Genomic DNA, 17,506 nt, shown 5'->3' with positions numbered 1-17,506 from the left:
AGTTTTGACCTTCTTTACTGGGTCCGGTTTCTGGTTGGTGGCAAGGATCAGGGGGCTGTATTCCAGCACTTGTACTTTGCCACCTTGTCCCAGACCTCCTTGGTCTTGACCCCATAAATGATGGGGTTCAGCATGGGTGGGAACAGGAAGTAGAGGTTGCCTAGGATGGTGTGGATGTGTGGAGGGATACCATGGCCGAAGCGGTGGGTGAGGAAGGAGAAGAGGCAGGCAGTGTAGGAGGTCAGCATGATACAGACATGCGTGGTGCAGGTGTTGACGGCCTTGTGGTGGGCCTGGCGGGACGAGAGACGCAGCACCGCCCGCAGGATCAAGGCGTAGGAAGAACCGATGGCTGAAAGGTCCAGGCCCGCCACCACCAGGGCAATGGCCAGGCCAAACATCTGGTTGACCCTGGTGTCTGCGCAGGCCACCTTCACCACGGCCATGTGCTCACAGTAGGTGTGCAGGATTTCCCGGTGCTCACAGAAGGGCATTTTCTGAAGGAGGAGGGGCATGGGGAGGATGAAGAGGGTGGCTCTCACCAGGCCCGCCAGCCCGATCAGGCCAATCCGCCCATTGGAGAGGATGGAGGTGTACCTCAGGGGCTGGCAGATGGCCACGTAGCGGTCGAAGGCCATGGTCATCAAGATGGATGAATGCAGGGCTGTGATGGAGTGGATGAAGAAGAGCTGGGTGAGGCAGCCCTCAAAACTGATCTTGGCCCAGTTGAACCAGAAGATGCAGAGGACCTTGGGGATGGTGGAGGTGGACATGCCCAGATCGGTGAGTGCCAGCATGGCGATGAGAAGATACATGGGCTTGTGCAGCGACCGCTCAGTGCTGATGATGAAGAGGAGGGTACAGTTCCCCAAGATGGTGGCACAGTACAAGGAGGAGAATGGGATGGAGATCCACATGTGCAAGGCTTCAAGCCCAGGGATGCCCTTCAAGATGAAGAAGGCGGGCCTGCTCTGAGTCAGGTTGGAGGCAGACATGGCGGAAAATTGGCTAGGGCTCTAGTTGACAAGATCAGAACAGTCTAAGAAGTAGACATAAATTGCATTTATTAATAATAATAATGATGGCTTTTGTTAAGTGCCTACTATGTGCCAAGCACTGTTCTAAGCTCTGGGGTGGATGCAAGGTAATCAGGTTGTCCCATGTGGGGCTCACAGTCTCGATCCCCATTTTAGAGATGAGGTAACTGAGACACAGAGAAGTGAAATGATTTGCTCAAAGTCACACAGCTGACAAGTGGCAGAGACGGGTTTATGACCCACAACCTCTGACTCCCAAGCCTGTGTTCTTTCCACTGACACACTGTCTCATTCCCTGAGCACCTAGGTTCTCTCCTCTCCAGCCCTAGCCCGCACAGCACTTATGCACATAGCTTCACACTCAATTCCTTCTCCTAATTTATTTTGATTATTTAGAATAATTAAATACATTATTTAATTTATTAAATGCCTCCTCCATTAGACTGTAAGTTCCTTGAGGGGAGGGGTCATGTCTACAAAGTCTATTGTACTAGTCTATTGTATTAGAGAAGCAGCGTGGCTCAGTGGAAAGAGCCCGGGCTTTGGAGTCAGAGGTCATGAGTTCGAATCCCGCTCCACCACAAGTCTGCTGTGTGACCTTGGGCAAGTCACTTAACTTCTCTGAGCCTCAGTTACCTCATCTGTAAAAATGGGGATTAAGACTGTGAGCCCCACGTGGGACAACCTGATCACATTGTATCCCCCCCCCCCAGTGCTTAGAACAGTGCTTTGCACATAGTAAGCGCTTAACAAATGCCATTATTATTATTATTATTATTATTATTATTATTATTATACTGTACTTTCCCACACATTTAATACTGTGCTGTGCACACAGTAAGAGCCCAATTAAATGCCACTGATTGATTAAAAGGCAAGAAAGAAATTAGAATTAGATCAGAGAGCAAGGGAAATGTTTCCACATTTTAGATGGGAACAGTGTTAACCAGAGCTTGTGTAAAAAGGCATCTTTGCTTCCGCGTCTTGCTGCCTACTTAGGTTCAGCAAGGTGAAAGTTTTGTCTAGATAAACTGTCTTCAATCAATCAATGGTTTTTATTGAGCATTTACTATGTGCAGAGCATCATACTGAGTATTTGGGAGTGTACAATACAACAGAATTAGCAAACGTTCTCCGCTTAAAATGAGCAGAGAAGCAGTGTGACCTGGTGACAGGAGCACAGGCTTGGGAGTCAGGATGTGGGTTCTAATTCTGGCTCCACTACTGTCTGCTGTGAGACCTTGGGCAATTCACTGAGCTTCGCTGTGCTTCAGTTACCTCATCTGTAAAATGGGGATTAAGAATTTTGAGCCACATGTGGGATAACCTGATTACCTTGTATCTACCCCAGCACTTAAAGTAGTGCTTGGCACATAGTAAGTGTTTAATAAATGCCATTATTATTATTATTATTATTGCTATCAGAAAATGAGCTCAGTCTACAGTCAACAATCCCTTAACTCCCTGGGAAATGACATATGGCCCATCCTAAAATCCTGAATTCTTAAGGTTTTGGACTTCTCCCCATCCTGTGTCCAGCCAGTTCACATTCTCCTCTAGACTGTAAGCTCCTTGAGGGCAGGGATCATGTTTAATAACTCTGTATAGTGTATTATCCCAAGTGCTTTATACAGTGCTCTACATGCAGTGAACACTCAATAAATATGACATTGATTGTCCTTTCATTTTACAGACTATGACACATCAGCCCGCGTTCCCTCCCCAGGGCCTCCTCTGTCATCTGGGCATTTTGGGCCCTGGGCTAAGTTTCACCCTCCATGCTGTCCTGTGAGCTTCCAGCTTTCTTCCTTCAGGACTCAGCAAGCACCGACCCAAAGGATTTTCCATGTCACCACACCAACTCAGCTCAATTCAACTCAAAACCTCAAGGTGCTTCTGGTAACCTCTGCTGTTTAGGTATAAACATCTGACCACAGGGTATGTAGTTCTTTCCAATTAGCTCTCATCAATTATGCTCCAGTAGCAATAATAATAATAATAATAATATTTGTTGAGTGCTCACTGTGTGCAAAACACTGGGGTAGATACAAGATAATCTGATGGGATATGGTCCCTGTCCCACATGGGGCTTACAGTCCTAGGTGGAGGGATTTAATTTCCATATTACAGTAGTAGTAATAGTATTTAATAAGTTCTTACTGTGGGCAGAGCACTCTACTAAACACCGGGAAAGAGAACACAGGTAGGAATAAGAAATGGATCCTGCACCTTGAGGGACTCGCAACCTATGAATATAGGTTGAGGAAAGGACTGGAGACAGATCTATTGGTAGCAGTGAAACAAAACAGTGAAACAGCATAAGGGATGAGGATAAATTTAGAATTCATCAAATCAAAACACAAGTCAGTAGGGAGCTGTGGTTAGAGGAGCAGAATTTCAGTCTCCTCGTGATTCAGAGTAGTATTTATGGTAGTTGTAGGAACAATATTTACTGAGCTGCCAGTGGTTTGAATGCACTGGACTAAGCACTTGAGAAAGTATAACACTCACCTGATGTAATGTTCCCTGTTTATGACTTCAGGGGAGACAGAAAGTGTAAGAGCAGAGACACCCTCTTGTGGGTTAAGAATACAGTTAAAAAACTGATTTCCCTTTGGAAGATATGAGTTTCCTCTTTCCCTCCTCCCCTCCTAATCAATCAATCAATCAATCATATTTATTGAGTGCTTACTGTGTGCAGAACACTGTACTGAGTGCTTGGGAGAGTACAATGTAACAGAGTTTGTAGACACAACCTCAGGGCCTGTCCAGCAGCACAGCTAGGGCCGCTGGGTCCATGGAGGGGTCCTCCTTCCTTAGAAGCTGGTACAGAAGAGGAAACTTAGGCATAGAGAAGCTAAGTGACCAAAGTCACACAGCAGACAGATGGCAGAGCCACTTGGAACCCAGGTCTCCTGGATCCCAGTCTTGTGCTTTTTCCACTAGGCCAACCTGTTGTTTCCAACACCTATTCTGACCAGGGAAATCTCCTCCCCAGCTCCAATTCTTTCTCACTTTAGCTAGACTATATCTTCACAGCCCAGATAGTCACCCTCTCTCCCTGGCTTCTTTTGGTAATTCCTTCCAAACTCAGCTCAAGAACTCTTCAGGAACCAACTGAAAGATAATCTGGACATAACTAGATGCAGGGTGATCAGGGCATTGCCCACTACAGAGGTCATGGGTTCTAATCCCAGCTCTGCCACTTGTCAGCTGTGTGACTTTGGGTAAGTCACTTAACTTCTCTGTGCCTCAGTTCCCTCATCTGTAAAATGGGAATTAAGACTGTGAGGCCCACATGGGGCAACCTGATCACCTTGTATCCCCCAGTGCTTAGAACTGTGTTTAGCACATAATAAGTGCTTAACAAATACAAACATTATTATTACTACCATGGGCTAGTAGTGACAAAATCAAGATCTTCAAATAATAAAAAATAATAATAATTTTGGTATTGGTTATGAATTTACTGTGTGCGAAGACTGTCCCTAAGGGGCTAAGAGCTTAAAGGGGAAGGAAAACTAAAATCGAAGCCCCAGACTAGAGTTGAAGAAATTGGGGTTCAGAGACCGTTAGTGATTTGCCCAAGATCACACAGCAGATTCTAGTAGTCCTGTAATTTTCCCACTAGGCCACACAGCCTCTCCATGTCAGAGCTTGGAAGGAGAGGTGAATTTCAACACATAAAAGGAAATGGGAAACTTTACTTGATTATATCACACAGAACATGATTTACTGTGGCTGGATGTTCTATGTTTCATTTCCTTCTCTGTTCTAAACCATGAGGAAGCTGTACAAGGAAAGGACATGGACAGAAAAATTTCCCAGAAAGAATGTGGGACCTTCCAAGTTTTCTGAGGATCACAAAGGGTCACTCCAAGATAATAATAATCATAAAAATAATTAACAATAAGAATAGTGATATTTATTAAGTTCTTACTATGTACTAAACACTGTAGTAAGCTCTGGGGTAAAAGCAAGATAATCAGGTTAGATACAATCCTATCCCACATGGGGTTTACAGTCTAAAGGGAAGGTAAAATGGGCTTTTAATCCCCATTTTGCACATGTGGACACTGAGACACAGAAGTTAAGTGACTTGCCAAAAGTTACTCAGCAGACAAATAGGGTCACCCAGGAGGGAAAAAGCATGGCCTATTAGAAAGAGCAGGGGCCTAGAAGTCAGAGGACCTGGGTTCTAATCCTAGCTCTGCCGTTTGTCTGATATGTGTCCCTGGACAAGTCACTTGACTTCTCTGTGCCTCAGTTTTTTCATCTGTAAAATGGGGATTAAATCCTATTCCCTCCTATTGTGAGCCCTATGTGGGACAGGGACTGTATTCAATCCAATTATCTTGTATCTACCCCAGCACTTAGTATAGTGCTTGGCACATAGTAGGAATTTAACAAGTACCATAATAATAAGAGGTGGACTGAATTAGAACTCAGGTCCTCTGACTCTCAAGCTCTTTCTATTTAGTAACACTGCTTCTAGGATAGACTCATCTTTTCCATGGCTCATCCTGTTGCCCTGCAGGGAAACTGAGTCTTGAATGGGAGATAGGTTAGGGTAGCTGCACTTGAGTCTGTGAGCTTTGGACATTTTATATTTGCCCCACTCTCAACCCCACAGCAGTTATGTACATATGTTTAAATTATATATTATATATGATTTATTTATATTAATGTCTGTCTCTCGCTCTAAATCATAAATTCATTGAGGGCAGGGAATGTGCCTGCAAATTCTGTTGCATTATACCCTCCTAAGCACTTGGTACAGTGCTCTGTACACAGTATGAGCTCAGTAAATACCATTGATGATGATGAAGATGAGCTGGTGTTGAAGCTAAAAAGTCAATGGAGCAGTCTGGATGTTACATACTTTCAGAGCCAGGAGATACTGTTGCTTCTCTCTGCCCCTCACTCCCCAGTTAGACAGTGGCATCACACATAAGCTGTTTACCTGTGAACAGCTGAAGCCTCTGACCTCAGACCAAGATGAGTCAAGATGAAACCCACAGTCCTGCTCTGTATAATGCTTTACAGAAGTCTGCTTGAGCCTCTGAATCTAGAGGGGCTTCTCCTGGGGGAACTTTGTCGCCCCCCGCCCCCCCCCCCCGACCTTGCTCCAGGGTCACTGTGCTTCCTTCCCAGGTTACTGGGCACACAGTCAATCTTTCAATCAATGGTATTTCTTGAGTACTTACTCTATTCAGGGTACAGAACTAAGCATTAGTTTCCAAGAGAGTTAGATGTGATCCCTTCCCTCAAGGAGCTTACAGCCTAGAGAGGAAGAAAGACATTACTACAAATTATGGATAGATGAAGCGACCAAGTTTACTATTATTTTTATTAGTAGTAATAATAATAATACTTTTGGTATTTGTTAATCACTTACTGTGTGCCAGGCACTCTACTAAACACTGGGGAAGTCAAACAAATAGAGTTGGATACAGTCCCTGCCCCACGTGGGGCTCACAATCTCAATCCCCATTTTATAGATGAGGCAACTGAGGCACAGAGAAGTGAAGTGTCACACAGAGAGTTGTTGGGGGGAGTACCTAGATGCTTAGGGAGTGAGGACTTGATGAAGTGGTAAGGAGGGAGAGGAGAGATTAGTCAGGGAAGATTCTTGGAGGAAATGTGGCTTCAAGAGGGCAGTGAAGGTGGGGAGAGCAGCAGACATGAAAGGGGAGGAAGTTCCAGGCAGAAGGAAGGGTGTGAACAAAAGGTCAATGGGGAGACATGAGGTTCCCTTTCTTACTTGCACAGGGCACTTTCAAATTTCTAATCACTGCTGTCCTGCTGCCTTCCCCCTGCCCCACTTGGGGCTGCCCCCAACAGTACACCCAGGGACAAGAGCTTCATTTGCTTACAAACTAAGCCGGCCCTGCTCCTTTGGGGAATAGGTGGCTGAGCCATGATTGCTATTACTACGGGTAGAACACTATACCAACTATACCACTATACCAACACTATAGAGAAGCAGCGTGGTTCAGTGGAAAGAGCCCGGGCTTGGGAGTCAGAGGTCATGGGTTCGAATCCTGGCTCTGCCACATGTCTGCTGTGTGACCTTGGGCAAGTCACTTAACTTCTCTGAGTCTCAGTTCCCTCATCTGTAAAATGGGGATTAAGACTGTGAGCCCCACGCGGGACAACCTGATCACCTTGTATCCCCCTCAGCGCTTAGAACAGTGCTTTGCACAAGTAAGCGCTTAACAAATGCCATTATTACATTATACCAAGTGCTTGGGAGAGTACAATAGCATTAACAGACATGATCCCTGCCCTTAAGGAGCTGAAAATCTAGCAGGGGAGACAGGAATTAAAATAAATGACAGGTAGGGGAAAGCAAGATAAATTAAAGATATGCACATTAGTGCTAGAAACAGGGATGGAGTTGGGTGCTTAGGTGATGTAGAAATGCCGGAGTGCTAGTAGTGGGGGAAACAGAATATGGAGATGAGCAGCATGACACAGTGGCAAGAGGACCTCCCATTGCGCCTAAACCACTAAATAATTCAATTCACCTCACGGAATAAATTTTATATGAAACTCAGGCTCTCTGTCCCCAGCCTCTCTCTCTCTCTCTCGCCATGCCAATTACCAAACGAACCTGTTCCCGGACAATGGGTTACAGTGGGACAGGGACTGTGTCCAACCTGATTACCTTGTATTTATTCCAGTACTTAGAACAGTGCTTGGCACAAAGTGCTTTACAAATACCATAATTATTAATTATTATTATTATGAGAGAATAATCAGGGAAGGCCCCCGCTGGAGGAGATGTGAATGCCAGGATGTGAAGGGAGAGGAGTATGAGCAAGTTGTCAGCAGCAGAAGCAAGAGAGACAACCATGAGGCACAAGGGCTAGGTTGGCTCACCAAAAGCTCAACTAACTGAACACAACTGGGTAAACTTCAAAGGAACAAAACACTGCTTGTTTCAGTCCTCCAGAGAAGTAGGAGAGTAGCAAAGATATTTAATGAGCACCCATTGATGGTATTTATTGAGCACTTACAGTGTGCATAGCACTGTACTAAGCAGTTGGCTTAGTAGAAAGAGCATGGTCTTGGGAGTCAGAGGACACGGGTTCTAATGGAGAAGCAGTCAGAGGGAGGGAGAGAGTCATGGAGGGAGTCAGAGGTCATGGGTTCAAATTCCGGCTCTGCCACTTGTCAGCTGTGTGACTTTGGGCAAGTCACTTAACTTCTCTGGGCTTCAGTTACCTCATCTGTAAAATGGGGATTAAGACTGTGAGCCCCCCTGTGGGACAACCTGATCACCCTGTATCCCCCGCAGTGCTTAGAACAGTGCTTCACACATAGTAAATGCTTAACCTTTGCACATAGTAAGCGCTTAATTAATGCCATTATTATTATTATTATTAATAATAACAAATACCATTATTATTATTATTATTATTCTAATCCCACCTCTGCCACTTGTCTGCTGTGTGATCTTGGGCAAGTCACAATTTCTCTGTGCCTCAGCTACCTCATCTGTAAAATGGGATTAAAAGTGTGAGCCCCACTTGGGACAACCTGATTTTCCTGTATCTACCCCAGTACTTAGAACAGTGTTTAGCACATAGTAAGAGCTTAACAAATACAATTATTATTATTACAGTACAATAGAGTTGGCAGGCACCATCCCTGCCCTCAAAAGACCTTACAATCTAGTGGATTACTGTGGGCAAGGAACATGTCTACCAACTCTGTTACACTGTACTCTCCCAGGCTCTTACGTGGGAGAATCCTGGAAAATGCAAAAGAAACATGACATATGTTCTCTGCCTGGAACTCGCATTCTAATGGGGATGAAAGATGCAAAACTATTACATATGGGGTAATCAGAATAAGTAAATTAGAATAGCTAGCCACTTACACGATAAGTGCTCAGGAAATCTGTTAACTGTAATGGCTACTGTAGTTCATATTTAGCCTTAGTCCCACTTCATTTGGATAACTGGCTTTTGGGTGTAATACCCCACCCACCTACTCACTCAACCATCCACCTAACCATTGTGATTGTCCACTTACCAGAGGGCCAAGCAGTGACAGAGGGGAGGGTACTCAGAGCTGAAATGACTGGCCCCGAATTTCATCCATGTGTATGTGTGTATGGGGAAGGAAGGGAGCATGAGTGTGTGTGTGCGTTTGTGTACATTCATATGTGCAAGTTTGGCATGTGAGAACCCTGCCCCCTTCTCTCTGTCATATAGGGGTGCCAGAGATGGGCATTTAAAGAGCAAGTTCCAGGAGTCCTGTGAGACACCCACATTTAGCAATCTCCTGAGCCAACAGTGCCAGGGCACTGGGGATTCTGGGATAAGCAGAAAATAGATGGAAAATAGATGGGCTCTAGACTATGAGCCCGTTGTTGAGTAGGGACCGTCTCCATATGTTGCCAACTTGTACTTCCCAAGAGCTTAGTACAGTGCTCTGCACACAGTAAGCGCTCAATAAATACAACTGAATGAATGAATGAATGAATGAATGAATGAATGAATGAGAAAATCTCAGGGCTGAAGCCTCTGAATGGAGCAGAGAGAAGTGGGAACTTTGCCAGCACTCTGTCCCATCCCCCAGGGTTTATGTTGAGCAGTGGCAGAAGGCTTGGTAGGACATTCCCAGGGCAGGGTGATGCTTCATATCCCTTGCTCTGCCTTCTGGGACCGAGGCTTCTGTGTATACAAGGCACTCACACACACCACCAAGAAACTAAATGTATTTTGTTACCACTACAATTACAGAATCGGTAAAGCCAGGGTTGACGGAGGGCCGATTGGGTGCAAAGCACTGTACTGGGTGCCAACTCTTTACAGAACATGCTTTGTACGGGCTCACAGTCCAGAAGGGGTAGACAGACAACAAAACAGAACATGTAGAACATGTAGACAGGTGTCAAAACCATATAAATAGAATAAATAGAATTATAGCTATAAGCACATCATTAACAAAATAGATAGAAGAATAAATATGTACAAGTAAAATAATAGAGTAATAAATCTGTACAAATATATACAAGTGCTGTGGGGAAGGGAAGGAGGTAGGGCAGAGGGGAGGGATGGGGAGGAGGAGAGGAAAAAGGGGACTCAGTCTGGGAAGGCCTCCTGGAGGAGGTGAGCTCTCAGTAGGGCTTTGAAGGGAGGAAGAGGGCTAGTTTGGCAGATTTGTGGAGGGAGGGCATTCCAGGCCAGGGAAAGGACGTGGGCCTGGGGTCGACGCTCTGCACACAGAAAGTGCTCAATAAATATGATTGAATAAATGAATGAAGCAGCATTCAATAAACTCCACTGACTCAATAAATGGCATCAGCCAATGCTATTTTTTTAGTACTTACTGAGTAGAGAGCACCATGTAAGCACTTGGGAAAGTACAATGCGAAAGAGTTGGTAAACAGGGTTCCTGCCCACCAGGAGCTTACAGCCACTCATGCACCCACAGGTGAGCTTTGCCAACAGTGATGCCTTCTTTTTTTCTTTTTTTATAGTACTGATTAAGCACTTACTATGTGTCAAGCACTGTTCTAAGCACTGTAGTAGATACAAATTAATCAGGCTAAATATAATCTCAGTCTCATATGGGGCCTCACAGTCTAAGTAGGAGGGAGAAAAGGCATTGAATCCCCATTTTGCAGTTGAGGGAACTGAGGCATAGAGAAGTGACTTGCTCAAAGTCACACATCAGGCAAGTGGTGGAGCCAGGATTAGAAACCAGGTCCTCTGGCTTTCAGGCCCGTGCTTTATTCCGCTAGGCCATGCTGCTTCATAGTCTTTGAATATGAAGGACTACTATGTGTGCTTGCAAGCACGTGTACATAGTACACACACACGTGTACACACACACTCACAAATAAATGCCAACAGTCCTACATAGGCAAATACATGTGCAATCTCACTGGACCCAACCTATGATCTGATTTAGAGCAAATAGAAACCCGCCCATGCACCCACAGGGGGCTTCCTTTCCCGAATGACATCACATGAGACTGCTCTCTCCCCCTCTCTCCAGGCTCGCATCTCCTCCTGCCTTCAGGACATCTCCATCTGGATGTCCGCCCGCCACCTAAAGCTCAACATGTCGAAGACTGAGCTCCTTGTCTTCCCTCCCAAACCTTGTCCTCTCCCTGACTTTCCCATCTCTGTTGACGGCACTACCATCCTTCCTGTCTCACAAGCCCGCAACCTTGGTGTCATCCTCGACTCCGCTCTCTCATTCACCCCTCACATCCAAGCCGTCACCAAAACCTGCCGGTCTCAGCTCCACAACATTGCCAAGATCCGCCCTTTCCTCTCCATCCAAACTGCTACCCTGCTCATTCAAGCTCTCATCCTATCCCGTCTGGACTACTGCACCAGCCTTCTCTCTGATCTCCCATCCTCGTGTCTCTCTCCACTTCAATCCATACTTCATGCTGCTGCCCGGATTATCTTTGTCCAGAAACGCTCTGGGCATATTACTCCCCTCCTCAAAAAGCTCCAGTGGCTACCAATCAATCTGTGCATCAGGCAGAAACTCCTCACCCTGGGCTTCAAGGCTGTCCATCACCTCGCCCCCTCCTACCTCACCTCCCTTCTCTCCTTCTACTGCCCAGCCCGCAACCTCCGCTCCTCCACAGCTAATCTCCTCACTGTACCTCGTTCTCGCCTGTCCCGCCGTCGACCCCCGGCCCGCGTCATCCCCCGGGCCTGGAATGCCCTCCCTCTGCCCCTCCGCCAAGCTAGCTCTCTTCCTCCCTTCAAGGCCCTGCTGAGAGCTCACCTCCTCCAGGAGGCCTTCCCAGACTGAGCCCCTTCCCTCCTCTACCCCTCGTCCCCCCTCCATCCACCCATCTTACCTCCCTTCCTTCCCCACAGCACCTGTATATATGTATATATGGTTGTACATATTTATTACTCTGTTTATTTATTTATTTATTTATTTATTTTACTTGTACATTTCTATCCTATTTATTTTATTTTGTTGGTATGTTTGGTTCTGTTCTCTGTCTCCCCCTTTTAGACTGTGAGCCCACTGTTGGGTAGGGACTGTCTCTATGTGTTGCCAATTTGTACTTCCCAAGCGCTTAGTACAGTGCTCTGCACATAGTAAGCGCTCAATAAATACGATTGATTGATTGATTGATTGAGACTGAACTAATAGCTAACAGTATGTGAGAATGGGGCTGGGACAAAAAAGGGGTGAAATGGAAAGTGGGTAAGAAAGATTCTCCCTTTTCTCAGCGTGGCCTAGTGGAAAGAGCATGGGCCTGGAAGTCAGAGGACCCAGGTTCTAATTCCAGCCCTGCCACATACCTGCTGTGTGACCTTGGGCAAGTCATTTCACTTCTCTGGGCCTCAGTTATCTCATCTGTAAAATGGAGATTCAATAACTTTTCTCCCTCATGTTTAGACTGTGAACCCCACGGGGGACTTGATTATCTTGCATTTACCCCAGTGTAGCTACAGTGCTGGGCAAATAGAAAATGCTTAACAAATATGGCAATTATTATCATTATTATTCTCAGCATGCAGAGCTGGAGAAATCAGCAATCCAGAGGAGAGACGCCTTGGGAAGCCATGTAACATTGTCTAGGAAATCCTGGTTCCAGAGAGAGGGCAGCTCACAGCTCACATGGGCAGCTTCAAATATGTCCTGGGAGAGAGATGCTGGAGTGCTTTAACCTGGTATCTCTCTTAGTGGCTGTTATGCCTTCTCAGGCCTGGAAATATGGAAGCTTACAGCAGGATTCTGCCCTGGTGAGGCCAGAGTGTGGAGTCAGGGTTTGGTGGTGCCACAGGGTGAGGTAGCAGAGTTCCTCCTTATGCTGCTTGGCCTTTTATATCCAGTACCCCTTGCTTCACTCTCACCAGGGTACCATCTCACCCTGGACCCTGTCATCCTGCAATGACTCCATCCCCAAAAGGAGAAGCAGCAAGGCCTAGTGGTAAGAGCCCAGGACTGGGAGTCTAGGACATGGATTCTAATTTCATTCAATCACATTTATTGAGCACTTACTGTGCAATTCGGCGAAAGATATGATCCCTACCCAACAACAGGCTCACAGTCTAGAAGAGGGAGATAGACAACAAAACAAAACAAGGAGACAGGCATCAATAGCATCAATATAGATAAATAGTGTTATAGATATATACACATCATTAATAAAATAAATAGAATAATACATATGTACAAATATACACAAGTGCTGTGGGATGGGAAAGGGGGTAGAGCAGGGGGAGGGAGTCGAGGTGATGGGGAGAGGAGGAGGAGAAGAGAAAAAGGGGGAGCTGGGTCTGGGAAGGCCTCCTGGAGGAGGTGAGCTCTCAGTAGGGCATTGAAGAGGGGAAGAGAGCTAGTTTGGCTGATGTGAGGAGGCAGGGCATTCCAGGCCAGTGGAAGGATGTGGGCCAGGGATTGACAGCGGGACAGGCAAGAACGAGGCCCAGTGAGGATGTAATTGGCCAAGGAACAGAGTGTGCAGACTAAGCTGTAGAAGGAGAGAAGGGAGGTGAGGTAGGTGAGGGGGGAGGTGAGGTAGGAGGGGGAGACAGTGCAGCTGGAGATCCTGGCTCTCCTTGCTACCAGTCTCAGGGAGGTGTAGCATAGAGAACACAGAGATAACAGCTTGCACCAAGTCAGGCACCTTTAACCCCACTCCCTCCTGCGGGGACTCAGAACATGACCACCAGACCCAGCATGGGATAGTCCACAGACTGAGAACTGACCACTTACATGGGCGGGTTTTAATAATAATGATGGTATTTGTTAAGGCCTTACCATGTGTCAAGCACCGTTCTAAGCACTGGGGTAGATACAAGGTGATCAGGTTGTCCCACTTGGGGCTCACAGTCTTAATCTTCATTTTCAGATGAGGTAACTGAGGCACAGAGAAGTGACTTGCCCAAAGTCACACAGCTGAAAATTGGCAGAGTTGGGATTAGAACTCATGACCTCTGACTCCCAAGCCCGTGCTCTTTCTACTAAACCTCACTGCTTCTCAAGGGTTTTAACACACCTTTTCATTTGTATCAGGCCAACCCTGGCTGACACAGTCAGATTCCTTGGCCCTCCCAAAGATATTTCCCTGGGAGTGAACCGTCATTAGATCCCATGCTATCCTTCAGGTTCTGCAGCTTCTCATTGGCAGCTGAGCAGATGTTGGCATCCCTCATTCTCCAATTGTCTCTGTTCATTACTCATAGTCCCTCCTCCATTGGTCCTTTGATCTCCACTTCATGGCCCAATTCACCCTCTTAGAGCCATGTGGCCTAGGCCACTTCCAAAATACCAAGGTGCTGGGGAAACAAGGGGTGCTAAGGTCACTCCCAAGCTGTGATAAAGGGTGGTGGTGGTTTTATTTATTTTATTTATAATGGCATTTGTTAAGCACTTACTATGTGCAAAGCACTGTTCTAAGCACTAGGGGGGATACAAGATGATCAGGTTGTCCCACGTGGGGTTCACAGTCTTAATCCCCATTTTACAGATGAGGTAACTGAGGCACAGAGAAGTTAAGTGACTTGCCCAAAAGTGATGGAGCTGGGATTAGAACACATGACCTCTGACTCCCAAGCCCAGGTTCTTTCCACTGAGCCATACTTCCTCTTAGAGGTGTCCTGCAGTGACTGTGGCTTCAGGAGCTGCTGTGGTACATGCTGTGACACCTTTGGTGTTGAGGTGTGTGTGTGATGGGCCCTGCAGGTGAGAGGGGCCAGGTGAGGGAAGAAAAGGGGCAAAGTGAGCAGGTTGGAGCCCCCTCTCTTCACTGCGGGGCCACCTTGGACCACAGGGGCAACCACGCAGCTAGAATCTCCCTCCCCAAACCTCAGCGAAGCTCTACCCAGACCACGGTTTGGATCCAGGGAAGGAAAGGAACAGTGGAGAAAACCCACCACGGCAGTGAAGGCTCTGTGTACGGGGCTCTGTGTTAGAGACTATGTGGAAATCAGCTCTCTGCCTCAGAGCCCAAGCTTGAGGAGGTCAAGGGTAACATTTCTAAGGACTCATCTCCCTAAAATCTCCCCTGTGCCTCTCCAGGTTCACCCTCCTCCTGCTCCTTCTTCAACTCTCTCATCCAGCCCAGCAGTATGTCTCAATATGTACTCACTCCACCCACACCTCTAGGTGTCAAAGTGTGTGCCACAGCCCATGGCAGCTTCTGAAGCCACTGCCACTGTAGGACACATCCAACCCCCACCCTACCACATTTTGGGATTGACCCTAGCATCCTGTATTTCCCCAAAGCCTTTTAAAGCACTTTCCCGCACCCTTCTAGCCTTCCTGACTGCCATCTTCAACCACTCACTCTCCAATGGCTCCTTTCCCACTGATTTCAAGCATGCTCATGTACCCCCTTTTCTATGAAAACTCTCCCTTGCCTCCATGGCATCATTCAATTTTCAACCAATAATAATAATTATGGTATTTGTTATATGCTTGCTATGTGACAGGCACTCTACTAAGCACTGGCAGAAAGAAGTTAATTGACTTGCCCAAGGCCACAGAGTAGACAAGCAGTGGAGTTGGGATTAGAACCTGTGACCTTCTGACTCCCAAACCCAAGCTCCATCCACTATACCATGCTGCTAATCTGCCTCCTACCATTCCTTTCCAAATTCATCTAGGGAGTTGTTCATATCCACTGCCTCCAATTCCTCTCCCCAAGTTCTCTCCTCAACCTGCTGCAGTATAGCTTATTCCCCTTCCACTCCATAGAAACTGGCCCCTTTAAGATCACAAATGACCTCCTTCTTGCCAAATCTTAATCCTTCATCCTTCATCAGGGAAGCAGCATAGTCTAGAGGAAAGAGCACGGACCTGGGTGTCAAAGGATGTGGGTTCTAATCCCAGATCTGCTACATGTCTGTAGTGAGCTTGGGCAAGTCACTTCACTTCTCGGTGCCTCAGTTTCCTCATCTGTAAAATGGGGGTGAAGACTGTGAGCTCCATGTGGGACTGTGAGCCTGTTGTTGGGTAGGGCTTGTCTCTGTTGCCGAATTGTACTTTCCAAGCACTTAGTACAGTGCTCTGCACACAGTAAGCACTCAATAAATACAATTGAGTGAATGAATGAATGAATGACAGGGACTGTGTCCAAACTAATTATCCTGCACCTATCCCAGTACTTACAACTTAGTAAGCACTTAACAAATACCAAAATTATTATTATTATTATCCTCATGCTCCTGACCCCTCAATCAATCACTGGTATTTTATTGAGTGCTTACAGTATTTGGAGCTCTGTTCTAAGTGCTTGGGGGAGTACAAAAATAACATATTTGGTTATTATAACATGTTCTAGCATATCATAACATCATGTCCCTCCCACAGTGAGCTTGCCGGCTAGAGGGGGAGACAGACATTAATATAAATAAATAATTTATAATATATAATTTATAGCTATGTACATAAGTGCTATGGTACTGAGGGTGGGGTGAATAGAAAATGCCAAAAGGTCACACATCCAAATGCATAGATGACACAACAGGGCTCTAGAGGGAGCTGGGGAAAAGAGGGCTTAATAGGGAAAGACGTCTGGAGATGTGACCTTAATAAAGCTTTGAAAGTGGAGAGACCGGTATTCTGGCATACATGGAAGGGGAGGGAGATTCAGGGAATAGGAAAGGGGTCAGTGGCAAGATAGATGAGATCAGGGCACAGTGAGTAAGCAGGCAATAGAGGAGTGAAGTGTGAAGGCTGGCCTGCAGTAAGAACTCAGGGAAGTAAGGTAGAAGGAGCAAGCTGATTGAGCACTTCAAAGCTGATGGTAAGCTCTCAGCTTCCACTCCTTCTCCTTGAAACACTATCTAACCTTAGCTTCACTGCTACTGCCCTCTCCTGGTTCTCCTATTTCTCTGGCCACTCTTTCTCAATCTCCTTCACAGGCTCTTCCTCTGCATCTCTGCATTCCACCCCTGAACTGTGGGAATCTCTCAAGGCTCAGTTCTGGGTCCTCTTCTAGTCCCCATCTACAACGACTCCCTTGGAGAACTCATTCACTCCCATGGCTTCAACTACCATCTCTATGTGGATGATTCCCAAATTCACCTCTTCAGCCCTGACTGACCTCTCTCCTCTGTAGGATCACATTTCCTCCTGCCTTCAGGACATTTCTATTTGGATGTCCCACTGACAACTCTAACTTAAAATGTCCAAAACAGAACACTTCATTTTCTCATCGAAGCCCTGTCCTTTCACCAACTTTCCCATTAGTGTAGACAACACACCCAGCCTCCTTGTTTCACAAGCCCAGAACCATGGTATTGGCCTCAAAACATCGCTTTCATTCAACCCACATATTCAGTCTGTCAACAAATCCTGTCAGTTTTACCTTTGCAACAATCTCTGCACTGTGACCAAGCAAACTGCCTTCCTTCCCTGACAACACCCTGGATCCCACAAGCTCTTAACACTTCAGCCTGGAGATAAAAGAATTAGCTGAATCTTCTCAACACCTCTCCAGGAGTAGAGAGTGAGTTGAA

The 17,506-nt window shown here is 46.3% G+C and overlaps 1 protein-coding gene across 1 annotated transcript; it reads right to left on the bottom strand.

Moving 5' to 3' along the window:
* Positions 1–47: 47 nt before the first annotated feature.
* LOC119943359 (putative olfactory receptor 52P1) lies at positions 48–995 on the bottom strand. Its single transcript, XM_038764292.1, has one exon. The coding sequence runs from the start codon at positions 993–995 to the stop codon at positions 48–50; it is 948 nt and encodes a 315-aa protein (XP_038620220.1).
* Positions 996–17,506: the final 16,511 nt, after the last annotated feature.

The sequence above is a fragment of the Tachyglossus aculeatus genome, chromosome 2 (assembly GCF_015852505.1).
Source record: "Tachyglossus aculeatus isolate mTacAcu1 chromosome 2, mTacAcu1.pri, whole genome shotgun sequence".
Lineage (NCBI taxonomy): Eukaryota > Metazoa > Chordata > Mammalia > Monotremata > Tachyglossidae > Tachyglossus > Tachyglossus aculeatus.
The sequence above is the reverse complement of the archived record's forward strand: the minus strand, read 5'-3'. Positions and strand labels throughout refer to the sequence as shown.

Bases quoted from the DNA above. Each gene is read 5' to 3' on its own strand.
- LOC119943359 (XM_038764292.1), bottom strand. From the start codon at position 995: ATGTCTGCCTCCAACCTGACTCAGAGCAGGCCCGCCTTCTTCATCTTG.